The sequence below is a fragment of the Brachionichthys hirsutus genome, unplaced genomic scaffold (assembly GCF_040956055.1).
Source record: "Brachionichthys hirsutus isolate HB-005 unplaced genomic scaffold, CSIRO-AGI_Bhir_v1 contig_283, whole genome shotgun sequence".
In the NCBI taxonomy this organism is placed as follows: domain Eukaryota; kingdom Metazoa; phylum Chordata; class Actinopteri; order Lophiiformes; family Brachionichthyidae; genus Brachionichthys; species Brachionichthys hirsutus.
The window spans coordinates 94,153-116,710 of record NW_027180371.1 but is presented as its reverse complement, the minus strand read 5'-3'; the positions used below and the strand labels follow the sequence as shown (position 1 = coordinate 116,710).

Sequence of the window (22,558 nt, the reverse complement as noted above, 5' to 3'; positions counted from 1 at the left end):
TTTATTGTAAATGGTTTCAGGTTCAGTTCAACTTTGTCAGAGAGAAATGTTTCAAAGTTGACCTTTCTTTTGTCGGTTTTTTTTTTGTCTCTCAATGCAAAGTTTTTGAGTGTCAGTGCCAGAATTTGCACTTGTATGTGCCGTAGATATGCCTTCTTGTCTTCGTCGATATCCTGGGCCAAAGTTGCGCTGGAATGCAAGTGTATTTTGGCAGCTGATACACAAGGACGTATCGTGCAGAGCTTCCCATCAGCATCTGATTGAACCACGGCACCCAGAACAGCCTTTGTTTCTTTTCCAAAGCTTTTCTTTTCCTTGAATTCAAACATGAACTTAAACCCTGGATCCTGACCTTCGGCTAAAGTCCTGAGTGTGAGCGTTACCTATCGTTGGCTCGAGCCTGTGATTCACCACGCAATCAGGAAATGGAGGGCAGTGATTGGATTACCACTGAGCCTGCATGATAAAGGAGGATGACCTGTTTATTTATTTATTTTAATCGCCTTTAGCTTCTTCATCTCCATTACTGATCAATTTAAGTTGGCAAGCCTCCATTAAATTCACTTACCCCTTTAGCAATTAAAGTAATGGTTTTAATCTCGTTTGTTCATGTGTTGTAGCCACAAGTTAGACACGAGCTGGCTTATGCATGCTAATAAGATCAGATGGAGCAGGGCAGCATTAATTACCTCATCCACGCACACGCATTGTTCCGTGTTCTCCTGCCATGTTCCCCTGTTGTGTCAGAATTACACGCCTGAAGATAAATTGAGCCTGAAACACTGAGGTTAAAGGTTAGATTAAATTCAAACTCAATTTTGGTATGTCCAGCAGTCAGAGTGAAATTAGGACGGGGGGCCGGAGATGCAGTAAAATATCAGAGGGCCATTATGAACACGAAAACAGCACTTTTAAGACAGCCAGCCAGACATTAATCTTTGGTTCATATGTACTAATAATCAGTGGATCAATCCAGTAATTCATCATCCTTAAGTATCATCATTATCATGATTATTTTTATGCGTGTGGTTCCGGCTTCCTAATTGCGTGCTGTGATGTCATCCTAGCGATGGACGTGCCGGCTGAGTTGACGGCTCTCAACATCACTCCTCAAGGCGCTCTGCTGAAGTGGAACTCCCCTCTTTCCAGCGTTGACAACTACGTGTTGACCCTCACACACAAGCAGGGTGAGTCACTGACCTGGAGGGTGTCTTTGTTGTGCTGTGTTTCAGACGGGGACCCATTGATCAATCACACACCATCAATAATTAGATTGATTAAGCCATTTTGATCAAAATCAACCATGTTTTCGCTCAGATGTTTCAAATTATGGGATGTCAAATCGCATTATAACAAATGAGGTTGATAATTTATCCTTTTCACGTCGCCAGCGCCACTCGGCAGCAAAGTCAGTGGCTGGTAATGAATATTAAAAGTTCCTGACTCTTCTAAATGTGTCATGTTTGTGTTTCACAAATGTGACTGTCAAAATAAACATTTACTCATTGCTCTCTTATTGACATCAGGTTGTCTGATCCATGCAGCACCATTAAATGATTTCCATTTCTCACTGAAGCAGCATGTGGTGCTTTGGAGGACGTTTTTCTCCATTTGTTTCTTTCTTTCAGGGCAATTCATTCTGCTTGATGGAGCATCTAATCCATTGCTGATTTTGCGTAACATATGTTCGTGATGCCTCCAATGCAGTTATAATCATAGAGGGCCTTGTCCAAATAAGTGAAAGATGATCGGATTTTCTCCTGCGTCAGTCTGAAAAAAAAGTTGCTAAAATTAAAAAATTAGAGCAGGTAGACCAGCCCCAAATTTAATCTGACATAGCCATCTGGAGTTGTGAAATATAAAAGAACAAGACTACTTGAGCATCATCATCATGTTGGTTTGCATGCTTTTAAGTGAAATGTGTAATATTTGCTGTCTATATAATATATATATGTCATGGCAATCACAACCCTGATAAGCTGCTGATGAAGACATGCCTTGAATTATCCAGATAAATCTGTGTTGCTCAGCTCGATGTGTGAATTACATTCAGACTGACTGTACTGCACGCCAGTCATCCTGGTTGTCAGACGGCGTCTTTATGCTGGGTAAACGTAGAGACCAGTCCACACCAGTGCACTGTAAGTAGTGGACTTATCCCCCCGATTGATATGAAACCAATGCCAATAAATCAGATATTTCTTTGACCATGCTGAATCAAAATTCACACCCAGGAACAACATCCAAATCATCTCGGTATCATTCGGTTAAACGACATAAATGACAGATTAATACTGTCACAGTGTCTGCCAAGTTCACACAGAGAGCTTTCACGACTTACGCTGTAAAATGAAACTTAAACTCAGCTGAACTTTATCACTGCATAAGTAATTATATATGTATTTTTTAGGCATAATTTTTTTAATGTTGAATAATTACATTTTCATGAGAATTTTTTCACATTCAGAGGCAGTTTCTTAATTGCAAATGCGGATTTGTGATTTAATGGTGTTTCATTTCATTTAGTCATACTGACATTTTATTAATTTTAATATGCATTTAGATATGATCAGTGTTGGTGCTTGCTTTAATTTAAGTCATGTATATTCAGTCATACCCCCAATTCATGCCGCCGTGTTTAAACAAAACCAAAATCTGAAGATGCATGAGTTGGTAAATGTATACCTAAGCGGTTGCACTTCTGATTTTCAGTGACAGCAGATACGGTCTTAGTGGAAGGCAACAAGCTGGAGCACCAGCTGTCCAACCTCAAACCGAGCACCAGCTACTCTGTCGCCCTCTACGCCACCAAAGGACCCCTCACCAGCGGCACCGTCATCACAAACCTACAAACACGTATGTTACCTTTCATTCAGATGGTGTCAGTGCAGCAGCATTATTTCCTCCGCCAAGGAGGCTATGTTTATGACAATGCTTGTCTGTCTGTTTGTTTGTTTGTTAGCAGGATTATGGAAAATCTGCTGGATGGATCTTGATGAAAACAAATCTGAATATGAGTCTTAGTCTAACTTGGATCCCATTAAATTTTGAGAGCGATCTCTAGACCCATCTGGATAAAAAATAAATAAACTTAAAATAAACTCGGACACACTCAAAGCCATAAACTGGATTAACCTGTGCGCTCGCTTGCCACCTTTTGCCTGTTTTACATTCAGGCGACCTGTGTCTCTAGTTGTATTCACCTTTGTGGTCTGCTGCATTGAGAGAAAAGTTAGGAGTCAAGGAATTGTCCCAGTTTAGCCAACTTTTTTCTAGAGTTCTTGCAGAATAGGAGTACATAATCCCCCCCAAGGGCAATGTCCTGCACAATTAGGTGCGTCGACAAGCATGTGATTGCAGTTTAAGGTGATTCAACAGATGCTCTGCCTGGTACGACCTGAACCCAAGCCTCTACACAGGAAAGAAAACCTGCCATCCATAGATTCTCTCATGTAAAACAGATGAGATGGGAAATTGTTGTTTGAACAATATCATGGAGTGAGCAAAGGTACATAAACCAAAAAAAAAGACCAAGCATTTTGTTTTTGGATACCGTGTGCTATTGGATTAGCTGGCAGTGGGTGATTGCCTTGATGCTCTCCTGGAGTGGGAGAGGTTCTCAGGCTGTTCTGTTAAAGTGGGAAACGCCACGTTGTGAATGGCTGTGATAGGCTGGTACAATTGATCGGTTCTGTCTGAGGCTGTCACATCTGCTGCTCCGTTTCTGCCTCCGCCGGCCTCTCACTCCATTAGTCTCCTCTTTTCTTCTCCTCCGTCCGCCTGCTTAGTCACAGAGTTAAGAATAACTGCTTGCTGATGAATTTATAGATGATATTTATGGAATACAATGAGAGTCGATGCATAGCAGAAACTTTGAAGTTTAAAAGCGGTCTATTAATTCAAGGCTAAATACCTAACAAATTAATTGAAGGTCCTGAGATTTTTGGTGAGATTTGAAATAACTGGCTAAGAGATGAACAACTTATACCGCAGTGTGGTCCATCTTAACCTCCTGGTCTCCAAACGCAGCATTTTACAAGCAGTCATTTTTCTGTCTCCACATTTCTGCCGTTATGCTCTCAGTGAGTTTGTCTAACAAATGGAATGGAATGTAGAAGTGGGTTTTCATCCAGTAACTTCACTTTTCGTCTGGCCCAGACAGTATATTGTACAAAAGGGGAGAGGTCAGTGAACATTTTTCTTGTCAGGTTTTGGACTGTTACTCCATTGGGGGAAGGATGGCTCCTGACTCATATCGAAATGTGGCCGAGGCTGCCTCAGCCATTCGGTTATTTTATTTTTATTTTTTTATTCCCAAGCCTCTTAACCACAGCTGAGAGTTGTTTTGTTGTCTGGCCTCCATGCCTCAGGAGTTCAACACGGAGTAAGACAGCTCCCTGAAGGCTGATATTTTAGCTATAGGGGTGGAAAATAAGGGCTTTTGCTATGGGTATCGCTATAAGCCTGTACGCTGCAGAACCAGTACTTCATTCCTTCAGATATGTCTGAGCCCGCTTGCTGAGAGGTGCTTTGCAAGTTTTGAAGCAGCAGAGATCATTACTGCAGGCAGCTTTGGAGCTGTTGGCTGGTAGTCGTTCACCAAGTGCTGAGATTGCTGCTATTACAGAAACACACTTCAGTCCTCGGGCAATTGTAGCATCTTTTTACACTTTGTATGTGTTATTGTGTCCCCATAAAGTCTGTGCTGTTGTTTCATGGTAGGTTTTTTTTTTCAAGTTTAATTATCAAACTCCCTCTTGCAGTCCAAAAGCATGAAACACTGGTGACAAAATGATTCATTTGCCCGTCGGTGTGACATCACAACTTGATTTTTCATATGGTTTTCTCGTTAATTTGTGACTTAATATCACAGACAATGTACATTTTTGTTTTTCTTAATAATTATACAAGTAGATTACCATATTTGCACAACCATTAGACGCACGTAAAAGTAATGTAAAATCTCAGGGGAAATGATCATTTTTTAGAGAGTAAATGTAAATTATTTAAAGTCTAAAGTCTTTGCTCCAACTTAAACAATCTTGAAAGGCTCCTTGTTTTTTTCTTTTTTCTTTTTTGTAATAAAGTAATAAAATGAAATTTACTGAAAGAGAGAAAGACAATTAGGGTGGGCTATAACTCTTTGAACAGATAAAAAAAATTAGCCTTTAGTATGTTGTTCTTAAAATATTAAGAGCAAATAACACATTTAATTCACAATGAAATATTTAAATCTAAATAGAAACATAATTTTAAGCAATAAGAACCGAACCAGTTGTCAACTAGTAGTTGTTTAAAAGGGCAGTCCACATATATTGGCTCAATAGACAAGGTGAAATATAGACCAAGCATTAGAAGACTGACTGAGGATCGACTCAGTGGGTATTTAGTGAATGGAACCAAAGTCTGGACATGTTATCTTAATTACCACCCCCTGTTCCCTGCAATATCACCGATGCAGCAGAGGAAGCAGACGTGGGATTAGGGATGAGAGAACTGCGAGGAGTGGAAAGTTTCAGTGCATCTATACTGACAAGCACAGGATATTGGACATGGCCTTTGCTCCTGAACCTAACTGGCAGCCTTATAACCTGGATGATAAGACTTGAAGCGTGGATGAAGAGGTCTTGTCATCCCAAAAAATCTAGACAGATGTCAACCCTCAGCAGGTAATATTCATCTGACTGTGGCGTTTAAAGCAGAGCCGTTGTTGCGCCTTTTGTCCATGATCTTCAGGTCCAACATTAGGTCATCCGTTTGTGTAGCCACATATAATGACAGCATCACAATGGCTCTTTGTATAAATATCAGATGGATCCCTGTTATCACATTCGATCGGGGTGGGTTGGATTGACAGCAGGTGGCAGGACAAGCACCAGTGAGACACAACAAGAGACAAAGTGAACTAACTCGTGCTGCAGCTTTCCTGTCATGAACCGACGTCGACTTATTGAAGACAAAGGACCGTGGCAGCGTTGAACAGCACTGACGTGACATGGGCAGGTTGTTGTACCTCACATTTTAACAGCACATTAGTAGCTATCATGCCCCCCCCCCCCCCCAGCTGGGAGGAGGACGTGCTGTTTGACCAAAAGGAGCCTTTAGGGGGAAGCTAAAGTGGGTTGTTTTTCAAATGTGTGGTGTCCCTTATTGAGACACAAACAATCATGTTTTAGACACCATAGAAACTCAGAGGGCATTGCAAACCTCTTGAACAGCAATACTGTCGACCAGCTGGTGTGATCATGTATGCGATTGGCCACTGCATCTTGGCATGGGGGTTGTGATCATTCAAAAGTGATGTCTCCTTCACTGTCTCACAGCAGGGCCGATGCGTTTTTCTGGAAAGTCCTATACTACCATTAACATTCCTCTTGTACTCAAAATGAATTGGAGGACGGGCACTTTCTTCACAGTGCTGGCATAATTTAAGTAGACCGTTAAGCGAAACCTTTGCAATCTAAAAGAAATACATGAATGAAGTTGTGTGCCTGAGTTCTTATTCCAATTTGTGATGGATCAATCAAGTCCTGTTGGATTACCTTGGATTAAAGCAAAAAAAGACTCACCTTTTCAAATCTATGTGGAAGCATCTATTTGAAAACAGGATGAAAACATATCCACCTCTTCCTCTTTTTGTTTTCCTGCAACAAACGGCTGCTGCCCTTCCCGTCAGTATTGTGTGTGTGTGTGTGTGTGTGTGTGTGTGTGTGTTTACTTCTCACATTGTTTACGCTGGGTGATAATAAGATATTAAATGTAGCCAAACCTTTTCATCTCAGCGCCATTGTTCAAACCGCCGCATCTGAAAATAGAGTTTCAGAGCCGGCAACCTCTCCGGCAGCACCTACTCAACTGTGTGGGCACACGGCACACAGCGGTTTAATTGGAGTCAGAGAGGGAGGGAGAGAGAGAGAGAGAAAAAGAAAGTAAAGATGGATTTACTTGAAGAAAGAATGAAGACCGGTGAAATGAGGTTGTTGCAGCCATTCCGTTTCCACGATCAAAATGCCCCTCCCACCACCTCTCCTCTCATCTATCCCCCCTACATGCACACGATGCTGCAACAGCGCTCATCAAGTCGAGGGGAGGACAAGAGCAGAAAATAAACTCCACTCTCCAACACACTGAACGAGGATGGCAACCTGTCAGATAAGGAGGAGGGGAGGAGGAGGTGGTGGGCAAAGGATGGAAAGCAGGAGAGAGAGAGAAACAGAGGCACAAATGGAGATAAGCAGAATGGTGGAGAAGAAGACCCCAGATTGATGTGGGAATAGGTGGAAGCAGACAAAGGGAAAAAGAGGAAGAGCAAAATTGAGATGCAGATGAGGTCAATAAGGATGAGAAGGCGCGGGAGAGGAGGGGGATTGGCACGTCGCAGCGGACTTTGGCACAATCTGCTATGCGCTGTGTTTATCTCAACCGGTGCTACTCGGCGTCTCACGCTTGGACACTTTTATTCCCCTCTATCTGTCCCTCAATCCCTGTGTCACACACTGAGAGGCTACTCGTCACTGTCTCCGAGTGAAGGCATCCTAAATCTGCCAGGAGGTCATCAAGATTGGTGCATGCTGTTAATTACTGAGCCGGCATTGATATTTCCATAAGAGCACCTTCACACCAAGCGTATCGGTGAAGGTGAGCGTTTCAACCTTTGGCCATTTAAGTTAGCTTGAGTCGAGCTACGGCCAGAGCATCTTTATCTCATCTTCACAGTGGAGACGTCAGATTACCCAGCACATGCAGCGTTTCGTTCATGTCAGAGGCCCCGTCTCCCGTAGACAGAGCGGCATTAGACTGACTGACTGATGCTGTGCCCCAGAGTCATGATGTAACTCTTGGAAACTGATTTCTTTTTTTTTTTCAAAATGAAACATAATCTCTTTCATATGGCACGGTGATGCGAGGCTATTGCACTTCTGTTTCTATGTAGGAAGATCAGATGTCGAGTGATAAGGGGTGATGTAAGGTGTGGAAATTGAGGTGAGCTTTTTTTGTGTGATGTAGTTATAAAGTAGCAACAAAGGTATAATAATAATCAGGCGCAGGTTAATGCTGCACGGGGACCAATAGGATATTTGAATGCTGTGTTTTAATGTGCAGTAAAAGGGCTTGGGCTTGCTGATCATGGATTTGAATGCTTTTGGGGCTTTCATACTCTGTGAGTAAACATGGACAAATGTCTCATTGCTCCTCTTACTCGACCCTGTGAGCATTGAGGATTGCTTGCGTGAAGATTTCACTTCACGGAATACACATGCACTCTTAGTGTCTGTGCAGAAATGTCCCCTGTTGCTATGCTATGTTGGTTAATTGAAAAGTAAAGACATTAAACCTACATCTTACCAGTTGTTTTGTTGCACTGCATGCGCTGATCTCCATGCAATTCATAACTGTCAACCTTTATCCAGGGCCAAAATATTTGCAGTATCATCTGTCTTCACCCATTAAAGCATAATTCTTCTAATAATCAACAACTCTAATGAGACACCAAGTATCAAACATGTGCTCGATGTCATCTGTCCAAGGTGTGGGCCATGTATATGCACTGAATGGCACAGTCCTTTATCACAATTAACATGGCCCTGTTGTTTATTCTGATTTTTTTTTTAAATCCCTGATGCACCTTCTTGCACCGAATTAATCCGCTGATGAGTAAAATCCTTCCCAACATATGCACCATTTACTCCAGCTTGAACAAAAACAATTACACAGCTCAGTTGCTAAAACATTTACTTTAGCTTTTTAGAAAACAGGCTGTTAAATTGTTGACTGATTCGGATCACTAGGCTGTGAGAACTTGGACCTAACTCCCTGGTTTAAGACTTCATGCATATGATTCTCTAGCATTCATGCTAATTTGATTTCAACTGGTAACCTCTGGTGCTTGTCGTCACCGTGTTCCATCTTGGCTCATACGGCTAATCTTTCGAAAAAAAGAAAATATAGTCTATTTAGAAAGATGTAATTTCCTTGCAAAATAAGAAAAAATGACATCATTTTATTATTTAAATCTTGATTCTGTGGCAGAAAACCGAAGTTCATTCAGAGATAACCGTTGGCGGTACTGCCATACTAGCGGAAAAGTAATAAACAAGTTTATTCACCACTTAAGTTCACCATTTGAGGTTTGACTGGGGGGGCTGTGTAAAACATCACTCTGCTGACTTTATCCAAGAGCCAGGCCAAGGCAGCACAGCAACCAACGAAAGGGCTCCATCGCTTCTTCTGTAATAAACAATCATCGAATCATTATTAACAAAACTCTTTCTGTCCCTTTTCAGTTGATACACAATGAAAACACGAAGCTGAAGACAAATCAATGCATCATTTTAGGGCTGCACTCTGCTGTGGATGACAGTAAAATTAACCTAAATGCCCCCCCCCCCCCCACCTTTATTTATTTTATTTGTTTTGTGTTGTTGTTTTGTTGGCAGCAATGGATGCACCACTGAACCTGACAGCTAGTGAAGTGAATCACCGTAGTGGTCTCATCTCCTGGCAACCACCCATCGCTGAAATAGATAACTACATGCTCACCTACAAGTCGACTGACAGCGGCCAAAAGGTATGTGATGCAGCTCAACACTCATGCTCCAGCTGTCTCTTGCTCAGACACACACACACACACATTTATACACACACACATCCAAGGGCGGCTGTCGCTCAGTTGAGATAGCAGGTCGTCCAGTGACCGCAGGGTCAGCAGTGCTCTGTTCACATTGTTGAGATGTCCTTGGGCAAGACAATAAAATCTCCCTCAGTGGTCCTGGCAGCAGCCACACACTGGTATGTGACTATATGGGTGAATGTGAGGTAAAGGTTGTAAAGCGCTTTGGGCACCATGGAGGGGTAGATATAAGTTTAAGCTATTATAAGTGCAGTCCATTTTATCATTTCCACACAACAGTGACAAACTGCATGTTGGTGCATGTCCAGTTTTTCTGCAGCTAGAATAGGATTCCATTGTGGTTACGAGCGTCCGTGCTGTTGCTCCATGCATGTATTCTAGAGATTGTGCACAGTTCTACAGCGTTGCACAGTGTTCAGGATAAGAATATTAATGCCGAGACATTCAAATTGTATCTTTCCATCACTGGCACACACACACACACACTCAGTCTGATGCGCACATAAGAGATGAATAAAACAGGAAGAACAACATTGACTTGTTAATAATAATATTACTTTAACATGTCTCCAAAGAGACAGTGTTTATTCTGATGAATTGTTTGATGTGGCAGAGTTACAGTAATTAAGCACACCAGTAAAAGCGGCCTGCCACGTACCAGGCCTGTTACAGAATTGACAAGAGCCATTTCCCCAGACGCTCTCCAGAAGAATCCCTTTTAATGACGTGTGTGTGTGTCTCAGACACAAGCAGACACACTGTATGCAAACCGATGCACACAAGCTGTTCCCTGAAAATGCCTACCAAAGCAGGCTGAGCTTATAAATAGTCAAAACACACTCGCATCTAACAACTGATGAAACAATGATCTGTCACAATCCTCCTCTTCTCACACACACACACACACACACACACACACACACACACACACACACATACGCACTGTGTCCCTGACTTTGTGGCACCGCAGTGGGGCTGACCATCACTCGTGCACAAAGAGCGCAAGGCAAAACAATTCCGATTTTTGGCTTCAATTTGTTCCAAAGCAAACAGATTTTTCCTCATCATTATTCCTGGAATGATTCCTTCCTTTAAGCCATTGATCCCATGATCTGCGTTTTCATCTATATTCTAAACCATGGTTTGTATTCTGTAAAGTTTCATGAAAAAAAACAACTTTCTTTAAAAACAGACATTTATATACAATCCAGCCTAACTCAACAATTTGTATGCATCTCTCTCTGCATATACTTACATGTCTCACTGAACTTAAAACTCTTTTTCCAAGAGCAAACATATCTGTCTATCTATCTATCTCCTAATCAGAATAACATTGGTGGAGAGAACGTTTCATGTAACCATCCAATCAATTTGTCCCATTCTCTTTTATCGTATCACCAAGCTACTTCAAAGCAAGAGACATATTATGACCAGCAAGCCACACTATTTTACCCCCTAAATTCTTCATCTTGGCTTCAAAGTAAAAGTAACTGAACTACAAACAAGGACGCGCATCACTGCAACCAACCAAACATCCACCAGGGAGATGGCAGCTACTAATATTAGTCTGCAGGACGAGTCAGACTAAATAAAAATACAAAACTGGTGACCCAGAATCTTCTAGTTCTTCGTCTCGGCTTGCATGTTGAGAACTGACTCGCTCCCTCAGCTGCTGAGGAGAAAAGGACTATTTTTGGAATGACCGTTTTTATTGTTGAAACATCTTGCCGATCAAAACTGATAAAACTGTGATTTTTCACTTTCTTTGTTTCTTTTCTTCTTTGTCGAGTTTTAGATGCTACAATGCGAGATGTAGTAGATGTAGTGTTATCACAATTTATAAGAATGTCTTAAATCACAGCTTTGGTCTTTGAACATTTTTTTTTCAGCAAAACTCTCACTTTACATTTAAAACCTCTTTGTTTGACAGCTCAGATGTCCCACACTGACCCCACCCCAAAGCTCTTGCAATACTGGGGTAAACAGCAACACTCCCCTCCAGTGTTCCAGACAGAGTGACCTAGTTGCATGGCAAAGAGAGATCTAGGAGAGAGAGGGCAGCATCGGTTGGTGACGGTTTGAGGCTACGTTCAGGAAACTCTGGAAATTCGCAGACCGTTGAGGCGGAGCAGTGAGAAGCCATTGACAAAACCCAGAACATGTTGTCTTCTTTTCAAACAGATGATAATAGTTTCTCCAAAGTGAGTTATAGCTGACGTGTGGCTGAGCACCAACCCGCTCGTCGAGGCTGCACCATGCAGAAGGAAATTACGAGGCCGTAGTCAGATTACCATGAAGATGACTCGGATGCTATTTGAAGTTTAAATCTTTGTGAAATATTTTCACGCAGACCCATTTGTGAAATTCGATACAATTATGCAAAAAATAAATATCTTTTCCACTCGATGATGTTCTTCTACATTAAATTTTTTTTTTTTATTTACCTCAATTAGATCCCACAACAACTGGCATATTTGGAATTCACATCGCTCAACAGAACTCGAGTTATGCCACTCATGCAAAAAAAATGATGACTGCAGCTGCAGATTGAAGTGGTCCTTGAGGGGTGTTGTTTTTTCCTCGAGCTCTCTCCGTTTAATGTGATTTTGATAAAAACATGCAGTGGCATTATCTCAGCTGTAACCTAAAAATATTTAGCTGAGATTCATGCCAGCTCCCAATCAAACAGAGATGATTGACTGAAAACCTGGTGGGGAAAATATCCGGTCCTTGGAGACGCCATTTACCAGCTGCTCCCCTCCATAATTCACATGGACACATCGCCTGGAAATGTACGATTCTTTCCAAACTGAATGAATATTTAATTTGTACGTGTTCATATTTAATGTGTACCCAGGGCAAACTGTAATGTATATGCCCACCAATAAATGCAGAGCATAGACAAGTTCGTGCTCGCGCTCATCTATTTCGCGTTGATGCCTTTCTTGTCTAAAAACCGAGGTCGCAGAAAGCTCTCTCAAAAAGGAGCATCTCAAACGTCTTGCCTCCTGAAGATGGGCTCGACAAAAGAGGTTTTGTCAAACATAAAAGTCTGGAACTAAACTGTACCCTCATGACTTCTCCACCAAAAATAGAAATGCTTGTTTCCTGATTTCTTTGCAGCTTCTCAGCTCGGCTGTCCGATAACCGCCTTTTTATCACATTCTCTCCGTGTACCTGCCCCCCCCCCCCCCCCCCCCCCTCCCCAGCCCTCCTCTTGCTTTCCTCCATTTGTAGTTTTTGTGTTTCATAATTCAATATTAAACAGGATATCGTTTGCGTTCTATTTCGTTTTGAAGAACATGACAAAATGACACTCAGTTACATTATTTAAATGTTTTTTTGGTTTTGTGTTTCACTTCATCAGAACAACAATGTTTAAATTGTAATATAATATTGTACTGCTGAAACACAAAGCAAGCTGTCATGTGTTTCCTGAGCAAAAATAGCTTGAAGGTTTCTTTGTTGCTGCTGCTCTAAGTCTTGTTAAACTTAAGAAAAGCAAGAGGGGATGAAAATTACGTGTATTTTTACCCTGATGTTTATGTGGCATTAACGTTAAATTGTTGCTTTAACACAAGGAAATGTGTAATTCGACACATTGTAATTGTATGTGAATGGAATTTTGTATACTAGGAGTTGATCCTGGATGCAGAGGACACATGGATCCGACTGGAGGGACTGGCTGAGACCATGGAGTACACAGTCAAGCTCCAAGCTGCAAGAGGCCTTGACACCAGTGCTGTAGTCTCCACTACCTTCATTACAGGTACAGCACACGCATACTCACACACAAACACAGACACAAACACACGAAATGGAAATGTATTGGATTCAAGCTTGAATATTGAATATTGGGTCGATCTAAACGTGACGCAGTTGTGTTTTTTCTTTTATTTTCATTTTTGCATAATGGTAAAAACTCAAAATTCTGAGCACAAACATTTGCCACTGGAAGTTCGAGTTGATAAGAGCTACAGCTGCCTCCGCCTTCATTTCTACCAACAGCTCATTACACAAAAAACATTTAATCCATCATTGATGTAACGCAACCAATTACCGCCAGTGTTGAAGATGAGCTTTTTGTTTTCCAAATGCCGATGCAAAAATCTAAAAAAAATTGCAAATCATAGCTTGTCCTCACGCCTCCTCTGCTCTTCTCCAGGGAGCCGTCTATTTGCTACGCCTCAGAATTGTGCACAACACCTGCTGAATGGAGAGACGCTGAGTGGTGTCTACACCATTTACATCAACAGAGACCCCAGCCAGGGCGTGCAGGTGTACTGTGACATGACCACTGATGAAGGAGGATGGATTGTAAGTCGCTGAGACGATAACATCTTTTTAATAGCCCATTTGTCACGTGTGCAGCTGTGAGAAGCTGTCAGTCAGGGTAAGATGAAGGGAAAAAAATATATACTGGCACATCTCACTGTAGTGGATCGACTTTAGCCTGATCACAGCACTGAGTTGTGCCATTTATTTTAGCTGAAATAACTGAGCTGTAATTTACACTCTTGTTTTGTTGTCCAGGTATTCCAGCGTCGTCAGAATGGCTTAACAGACTTTTCCAGGAAGTGGAGTGACTACCGGGTTGGTTTTGGAAACCTAGAGGAGGAATTCTGGCTCGGTAAGACTGAGATAACTAACCAAGAAAGAAAAAAAGACCGAAAATACAGGGATATCTTCCCTTTGCCACAACTGCTTTTTCTAACCTCCATTAAATTCCACCGAAGGCTTCACTGCGTCTAATTATCCTGTATGAGTCTGGACAGCCATGATTATAAAGCACTGCTTAATTGAGGCAAACAACAGCAAGTTAACGTTTGGCATCAGGACATTGTCTGTATTTAAACAGGGTAAGAGATCTAAGCCTGTACCATTCAAACATGTCCCTCCTCTTTATTGCATGAGATACAGGCTAATATTAACCACAACCTGCAACCTATTTTATTTGATCTGTGTTCCAGTTTTCCGAAGGCTGTATTACCCTGTTTATGAGAGGATTTAATGGATGCATTCAATTCAAGGTCATAGGTTTTACTTGCTTTCAGTTGTTACATCAATTTTATGGAGAAAAGAGTTGTTTTCTCATAAAAAAAGATTTTATTTTTTTTATGCTTGCATATTTCAGCACTTCTCAATGTCTCTCAGGTTCATTGCTGGATTCTCGTTCAAAGACACCATAACTGAAAATCCCCGCTGTTTTGATGGACTGCTGGAAAAAAAAATCTCATTATGAAACAATAATTAGATTCATTATGAAATGTGCAAATGAGTCAGATTTCTTCATAGACCACTTTTTTTATGTTATTGTTTTGGTCCGGATGATTAAAGGGAAAAATTACATGAATATTTCATTAACTCAATCGAGATCTCGAGAAGAATATTCGTTCAACTTTTTGATTAAAGACATTAAATAACACTTGGGGGAGATTTTATGGCTGGTATTGTCACCGCATTATAGCAGAGGGGAGAGCTGTTACTTTGCAGCTGACACATCAGATCATAATTTGAGATCGCTGTGGCGTGCATCAGCCCATTAGTGTCTGAGTGTGCTGTGATAGGTGAAAGCTTAACAAGCTAATAGATTGGAGGCATTGTAAACAGGAAACGGAGAACCGAATGGAACGCGTGAAGCCTGCAATTTCAGATTCGGTGCTTCACTGGTTCATTTTTAAGCAGCAGCTTGTGGGTAATGTCTATTTTAATTAAGTCACCATGTCAGTTTTTGGTGCACCAGCACTGGGACGGTGTTCAAAGGGGGCATTTTAACATTCTGTCACAGCAGAAAATGTTAGTTTTGTTGTCTGCTGGTAGAATTATAGAATAGAATTATAGAATTATAGGACAGATTTCAATGATATTGCACACCGACTGTAAAGGAGGGAAATCTGTCCTTTTTGCACATATCTCAGTATAAACTATAGAGAACTGCAAACCAACAGAAGTGTTTGAGCTGTCAATGTGGCAGCATCCTGTCATATAGTCGCTTCATAACTTTCTGTTTGTGCATTATGATCTAAAGAAGCCTGAGTTCAGTGAGGACACCATTTCATCTGAGCCTTTTCCACTTGAGCTGATTCAGCAATAATCTACCCTCTCTGCACACCAGTCCTGGACACCTCCACCTCCAGGGTCTGGTTTTTACTTTTTCAACGCCTGAGGATGCACTTTCAACCCCCTCATCTTTCCTCTGTCCTCTCAGCGCATAAAAGCAGCTTAATATCACCGCAGGCTGCGAGGCATCATGAGCTGCTCTTTGCTCCTGTGAAAGCTTCTCCCGGTGATGCCAAATTACTGATTACCGGTACATGCCAGCCAGAAACACGCCAGCTTCAGAACATGGTGCAAAATGTCAAGCCTGCGATACGTAACCTTATTCGTACGTTTATTCAGTGGTTTATGGGGGTGGTTTTGAACAGGGCACAGCGCAAAGTAGGAGAAAGCAGAGGGGCTAATAAGATTAGCATTGGCTCTGTTGTCTTCAAGCGTCCCAGTTAGATATGACAGCGACAGTAAGCCAATATGAATAATGCATTACTAAATTAAATTCAGTCTGCATTAACCTTCATTATTTACACCTTTTCCTACTGTGGCATGTCAAAATGTCCTGTGGGAGCATTATCTAATCCAGAGCAGTGGGAAATAGGAAGTATCAGAAGTATATTGATGAAGGATCCCTTTGTGGTCCAAACCCCATGTTATACAACACAATTAATATAATAGCTTTCATCATTTTTAACATTCCAGTTCTTTTCTTTTTGGCTGTGGGGAATTCCTGGATAATCCAGTCAGGAGTTTTAAATACTGACTTATATTATTGTTCAGAAAGGTTAATAATACAATATATAAAAACTGTCGCCTCGAAGCACCTTCTTGCTGCGAGGCGACAGTGCTAACCGCTACGCCACTGTGTCGACCCGTTGTGAGAGTTAGCGCCGAGTTAATACACACTTACTTTCTCGTTGTGTGTCACAGCCAGCTCTGAAGTTTTTAGCTGCTGACTGCATTGAGCCAAATCCTAATGAGCTTCAGATCTCAAATCAGTTTAAAAAAAAAGCACGTGTGAAAAATAAAATCATGAAAAATAACATAATGTATATGTAATTGTAAACCGCCCCTGTTTATTGAGATAAGCAACACTGATAAATAACAGTGCTCCTGTCTTTCTATATACCGACACTGCATGCATCCCAATGCACGTTACGCCGTTTTGCATTACTTTCTGTTTATCTGTTTACCCGACATTTAAAGAGTACATTTTAAGCAGCGTTGCTAAAACGTAACGGCAGCGAACAAAGCAAATGGCATCATTATACAGATGGTAACTGCAGTGGCCAACGGCCATTTGATCCTCACTTGTCTTTCTGCAGATTACGGGCCGCTCTCGCGGCCCTGGAGTCATTACAGTGAACATTTAGCTAATAGATTCCGCTACACTTAGAACAGCAATATATTAAACAGCAAGGTACTATAGATATTCATATTAACTCTGTCCAACCACTGAAAAGAAGAGGTACTTAACTGGCCAGCAATAAAGAAAATAGAAATTAAGCTTTCATTATTATATAAGGGCTTTAAAGCGGACATTTATTTGCTGCTCGAGGGCAGTTCATTCTCCCTACTGACTGACCTCAGCCAAAATTTCATGCTGAACACAATGTCATTTTGACGATGCAATAACAGAGAGGAAGTGGCGTATATGTGTGTGATATATGATCATTATCCCATTCTCCATCGCTGTTTTTTTTATTTCCCCATTTTTCTTTGCAAGTTGTGAGAGCGAGGCTGCTAATAAAAAATGTGGCGCGATGGTAATATTGATAGTATAATAGGACAAGAGTGCAAAAGTATGTCGATGCATTTTTAATCACTGCAGTTTAGAATAGAGCAGTTGATCCCATAAAACGTTGGAGAAAAGACCATAAAAAAAATTATGGATGCAAGATTCATTGATGATAACACAGAGATATTATACAATGGAAGTTAGATACGTGCGAGAGTTAAACACAATGAAATTACAGCAAATGCTTTTTTCCTGCCCCCCCTAAGTGCCTTTAGGTTATAACATAGATTGTATCTGCCTTCTAATGATTTAGTACAGATGTCCTACTTTTTAGGATTTCTATTTCCCAATAAAAAATTGAATAATGTCTTCATGTTCAAAAAAAAGTACGTGCAATGCTGTTATATTTTATATTAAAATGAGCCCTGGAGTTTTTGTCAAACAAAATTCCTGCTTGAATTCCATCTTTCTTATCACAATGAATCACTTCCATTTCTTTTTTATCCGGCATGCAAATAGGCAAAGGTGGAAGAATATTAAACTGTTAATATCTACTTTCAAATCTATGAGTGTAGTTAGGGTTAGGTTATGAGCAGTATGACTTCTGCAGGACGTCTGAAACGGGTGCTGAAGTTGCCAATTCAAGTTACGAAAGCGCAGATGTTCAATAAAACTAGTTTTAAAGCACCGGTTAACTGTCAAGGTTTGTTTTGACTGTCACAATAATATGATCACATTTTTTTATTGCATGTGCTTGCACAGGTCTAGACAACATCCAGAGGATTGCTGCTCAGGGCCGTTATGAGCTGAGAATCGATATGAAGGATGGACAAGAGTCGGTCTACGCCAACTATGACAAATTCTCCATTGGAGATGCCAGAAACCTCTACAAGCTCAGGATAGGAGAGTACAACGGCACCGCTGGTACGTTTGCGCATGTGCTGGGAGTCTTTACTTGAATTGCTTTTTATTCAACAGTTCAATATTTGCCATTTAACCCTTTGATTGTGTGCAGAAATGATAAGTCGGGACATTCAAAATGGAAGGATTTTTGCTGTCTTTGAATTTGATATTGTGATGTACCATGGGCTGTAATGTTTGTCCCCTCCCATTCCTCAGTGCCATCTGCCATTTTTTTCTCCTGCCTCGTTTCCCCTCCATCACTTTTTTTTCTCCCTGCTGCCTTGCTCTTTATGTATCGCTGTCAACATGACCATATGCTAGAATTACCCATAATCCCCTTGTGTTGGTAATTAAAATTCTCTCTGCCTAAATAAATTCAGAGAGCATGTAGCAGGACTTTTTAACCTTCCCCTCCCTGGCATGACCCTCCATCTCATTCCTGATTTGCCATTACTTTATGACCCGCCCCCCATTACGACGTTATTCACCGCAGCCATATCTCAACGTTGCTGAATTTCTTTCTGTCTCTCTCTCTCTTTCTTTTTTCCAGGTGACTCTCTTAGCTACCACCAGGGCAGACCCTTCTCTACAAAAGACAGAGACAATGACATCGCTGTTACTAACTGCGCTTTGTCTTACAAAGGAGCCTGGTGGTACAAAAACTGCCACCGTGCCAACCTCAACGGCAAATATGGCGAGTCAAGACACAGTCAGGTGAGTGATCCAGTATGGCAACTAGAGAGAGATAGGTTAAATAGAAAATAGTTCATCTCTTTGTAAAGCCAATAAAACATACTGTGTTGCTTTATCTGGGATGACAAGGATTGATTATCTGTAAAAAAAAAAACTGACCCAGGACTCACGGGCCCAACTTTAAAGCTATTTGTACTAATTAGGCAGATTTTTTTTCTTGGTGATATGCAGCACAAAAAAAAAATCGTTTGACATACAGTATTAACAGGGCCTTAAGGCTGTTGAGCGTCGTCCCTGGGGCAAAGTCTTACCTTCATTATTTTAGTTTTGTGCCCATGTGTTATTTGTAATTTGTTAAATTAAATGACCACACAGGAAATCTGATGCTCGGCAGTAGCTGAGAGCAATGAACATAGAGTGTGCATATGTTTTTTCTTCTATCATATATTAAATAAAAAGTAAAGAGAATACATTTTTTAAAGAAACTTACAGGAGACGGAAAAATGTATCAACACAAGAAAGACCTTAAGGTTAGGGGAAGTCGAGGTGAAACAATCCAACAGAGAATAATTCCTCTGAGAGTTCATCAACCGAAGGACCAAATATAAATCCAAACATGATCAAAAATGCAAAAACGTTCAGAGCAGGAACACAGGTGGAGGTGGAGCGTTTAGAAGACATGCAGAAAGGAAAGAAAGGACTTAGACTAAACACACATTGTTAGATATGTGTTTAGTTAGATCTGTGTGTTAGATGTGTGTGTTAGAATACATTTTGTTCTTATTGTGTTGAATATGAAGCACCTTTGAGCTGAACAGATGCTTCAACCCAGGACACTACAATAAAATGCTTTCTTTTATTGATTAATTTGGCATTTAGGTGAATCGACTCTTTAAGTCAATGCTGTGACATTTGAATTTTTGGCATTCACGACATTCTCATGAACGGTCTTGATTACAGAATGGATTGCTCATTGTGAAAGGCGTGGGAGATTTTGAAATCAAATTACAGGAAAATGCCTGCAGACATTCCGCCGTAATTCACTGTTTGATCTTTGGTGGAGGAACTGCCATGAAAGGTCAAAATTAAAGGGATTGCTGCGTCAATTCTAATCGACATTGGATACCTGATGCATTTTAATATTTAAAGGACAAGGCTTGTATTTAGGCTTCGCAAAAGATACTTTTTAAGTGGGGGTTATGTTTATAGCCAAACATTTAACCAAGTGCTGAAATCATGTAAACATGTGAAATGATCAAAGCATGATGTATCTCATTAAATATTCTGCAGCGTGGACCCGTTCCGACACTGATATTAACTTTTAGGTTTAAGCTTTGAGCGCTTGCCTTTTGAAGAAGGTGACGCATTATCTCTCTCTCTCGCTCGCTCTCTCTCACGACAAGTGTGAATCTCATACAACACTACAAAGAGAGTGAGGTGTTGTGAGAGGCTGTGATTAAACTGAACTAAAAAGGCTTTGGAGTATCTGCGCTTCCCTCGCCGCGTTGTTGTACCCTTCTCTCTTCTGCTTGATGATATGAAATGAGACCGGCTCAGAGTGGAGATGGAAATGCATAAAACCCCAGAGGGAAATTGCCTTTCACAGTTCAACTGCAAATGGGACTGTTTTGGTATAGCGATGGGGTTTAGCAGGGCGACAGTGAAACTGTAATTGCACCGAAATGTGTAATAGTGACGGCTCTTGAATCAGGATTTCCACGCACTTCTCGGAACATGTATTATTTCCCTTCGCTAGATGTTCCCTTTATTTTGCATTTGCGACCCTTTTCCCAAATGCCCACGTTGGCTCAAATGACTTCTGCAATCCCACTTTTGCTCTTACAGGGTATTAACTGGTACCACTGGAAAGGCCATGAGTTTTCCATCCCGTTCGTGGAGATGAAGATGAGGCCATTCAACTTCCGTAGCATCAGCAGCAAGCGGAGGCGGTCTGCCCCGGTATAAACCACCACCCCTAGCGTCAAGGAGCCAGAGACATAGATTAATGGAGTTTGGACGATGTTCAGTGATGAGCTTCTGCTGTGTGTGTGTGTGTGTGCCTCACAGATGTGCTTTTTCATGCCATTAATGAGGCAAAATAAAAAGGGGTGTCATGAAAACCGTTACTATTACTAACAATAAAGGACATTATTATTAATACACTACTAACAAAACACAAAGTGCTCTAACCATGGATGAAAAATGAAGCAGAAAGACTGACACAATGTCTAAACTCTATATCTCTGCTCCTGCACAGCTTTAGCTGTCTTTCCCTGCTGTACTTCTCCCAGAGATGGAGGACACTGGATGTAATTTATTCGACATTTGAGTGGCGATGGCTCTATTTGCTGTATTTAAAACTATAAATGGAAAGGCAAACCAAGAAGCTTTGTTTTTGTTTAACAGTTCAATCCGCCCATCCCTACGATGCAAGGAAAAGGCTCAGCAATGGCCGACAGAGAGCAACCCTTATTTTACCTGTCACAAAATAATACTGTTTTTAACAGAAAAACTAAATACTGTACCTGCCCTTAAACCCCTTATCTGTAATATATATATTTTTATAAATTATCTTGTGACAAAGGTCCATCTGTTTAATGTGATTTGATGCCTTGATTTAATGACTAAACATGATGGAAAAACACTGGATATTCAAGATAAAATACACAAAATCAAAAAGCATCAACCTGAGCAAAGCAGTGCACCAGCAGCAGCTCCGTTACTGTGTGTTTCATTTTATTTCTCTTGATCTGTCTTACTGTTGATTCCAATCCTATTTGTGCGGTGTATGGAAAAAAAAAAAATGGAAACCATCAACTTTGAACTGTGATTATTTTTAGCCACAGTGACATGCGACTGGGAACACAAGCAAAGGTCTTCATTAATTATTCCAGATTGAAATGCTTCATGGATATTATTTCTTTCTCAAGAACAATACTAAATATTGAATATCTGTTAGTCCCCTGCTTTAGACGTTGCAAAGAGGACTGACACATTTACGTTTTTACCAAAGACGCTAGTCGGTTCTGTCACCAAAGCCACTGAAGCGGTTCTATTAATAGATGCTTTCCTTTCAGGGACATTTATGGTAATCATGTCCCTTGGTATTATTTTTTGTGCAATGTGAACACTAAATCCTATGAATATGAATATTAGGGTGGGCATGGTGTATATTTTAGCCTTGCCTCTCTTTGCTGAACTTAACAAAGGAAGCAGAACAGTTGGGGAGAGTAAGACGAAATATGTCTTCCCTTGGTTGCTTCACTTTTGAATCCCCCTGCAGAAACAAAAGACTGCCAACATTGCAGAGAATGTATTCTTTTACCAAGGCAGGTATTTTCTGCAGCATGCCCACCAAGCTCTTTGTTCTGTCCAAAGTCCTCAGTGCCAGTGTGCTCAGTTGACTGCAGTTTTCTGAAAGTGTCCTGCCTACTCTGTGGAATGAAAAAGAAACTCTGTTGGAGGTTAAAGGCAAACCCGCCGGTTAAATCTCCTCTCTGGCGTCATCGCGTCAGTGAAAACAAAATACATGTGATCCTCGG

General features: G+C 41.0%; 1 protein-coding gene across 1 annotated transcript in view; it reads left to right on the top strand.

The window, feature by feature from the left end:
• The window catches only part of LOC137914157 (tenascin-R-like), a 48,902-nt gene extending 27,921 nt beyond the window's left edge, over positions 1 to 20,981 (top strand). Inside the window, exons 19-27 of the mRNA XM_068757763.1 lie at positions 1,068 to 1,187; positions 2,713 to 2,856; positions 9,438 to 9,568; positions 13,268 to 13,400; positions 13,797 to 13,948; positions 14,165 to 14,261; positions 18,183 to 18,344; positions 18,874 to 19,037; positions 20,862 to 20,981. Coding sequence (XP_068613864.1) covers positions 1,068 to 1,187; positions 2,713 to 2,856; positions 9,438 to 9,568; positions 13,268 to 13,400; positions 13,797 to 13,948; positions 14,165 to 14,261; positions 18,183 to 18,344; positions 18,874 to 19,037; positions 20,862 to 20,981 — 1,223 coding nt within the window. The remainder of the gene's footprint in view (positions 1 to 1,067; positions 1,188 to 2,712; positions 2,857 to 9,437; positions 9,569 to 13,267; positions 13,401 to 13,796; positions 13,949 to 14,164; positions 14,262 to 18,182; positions 18,345 to 18,873; positions 19,038 to 20,861) is intronic.
• Positions 20,982 to 22,558: the final 1,577 nt, after the last annotated feature.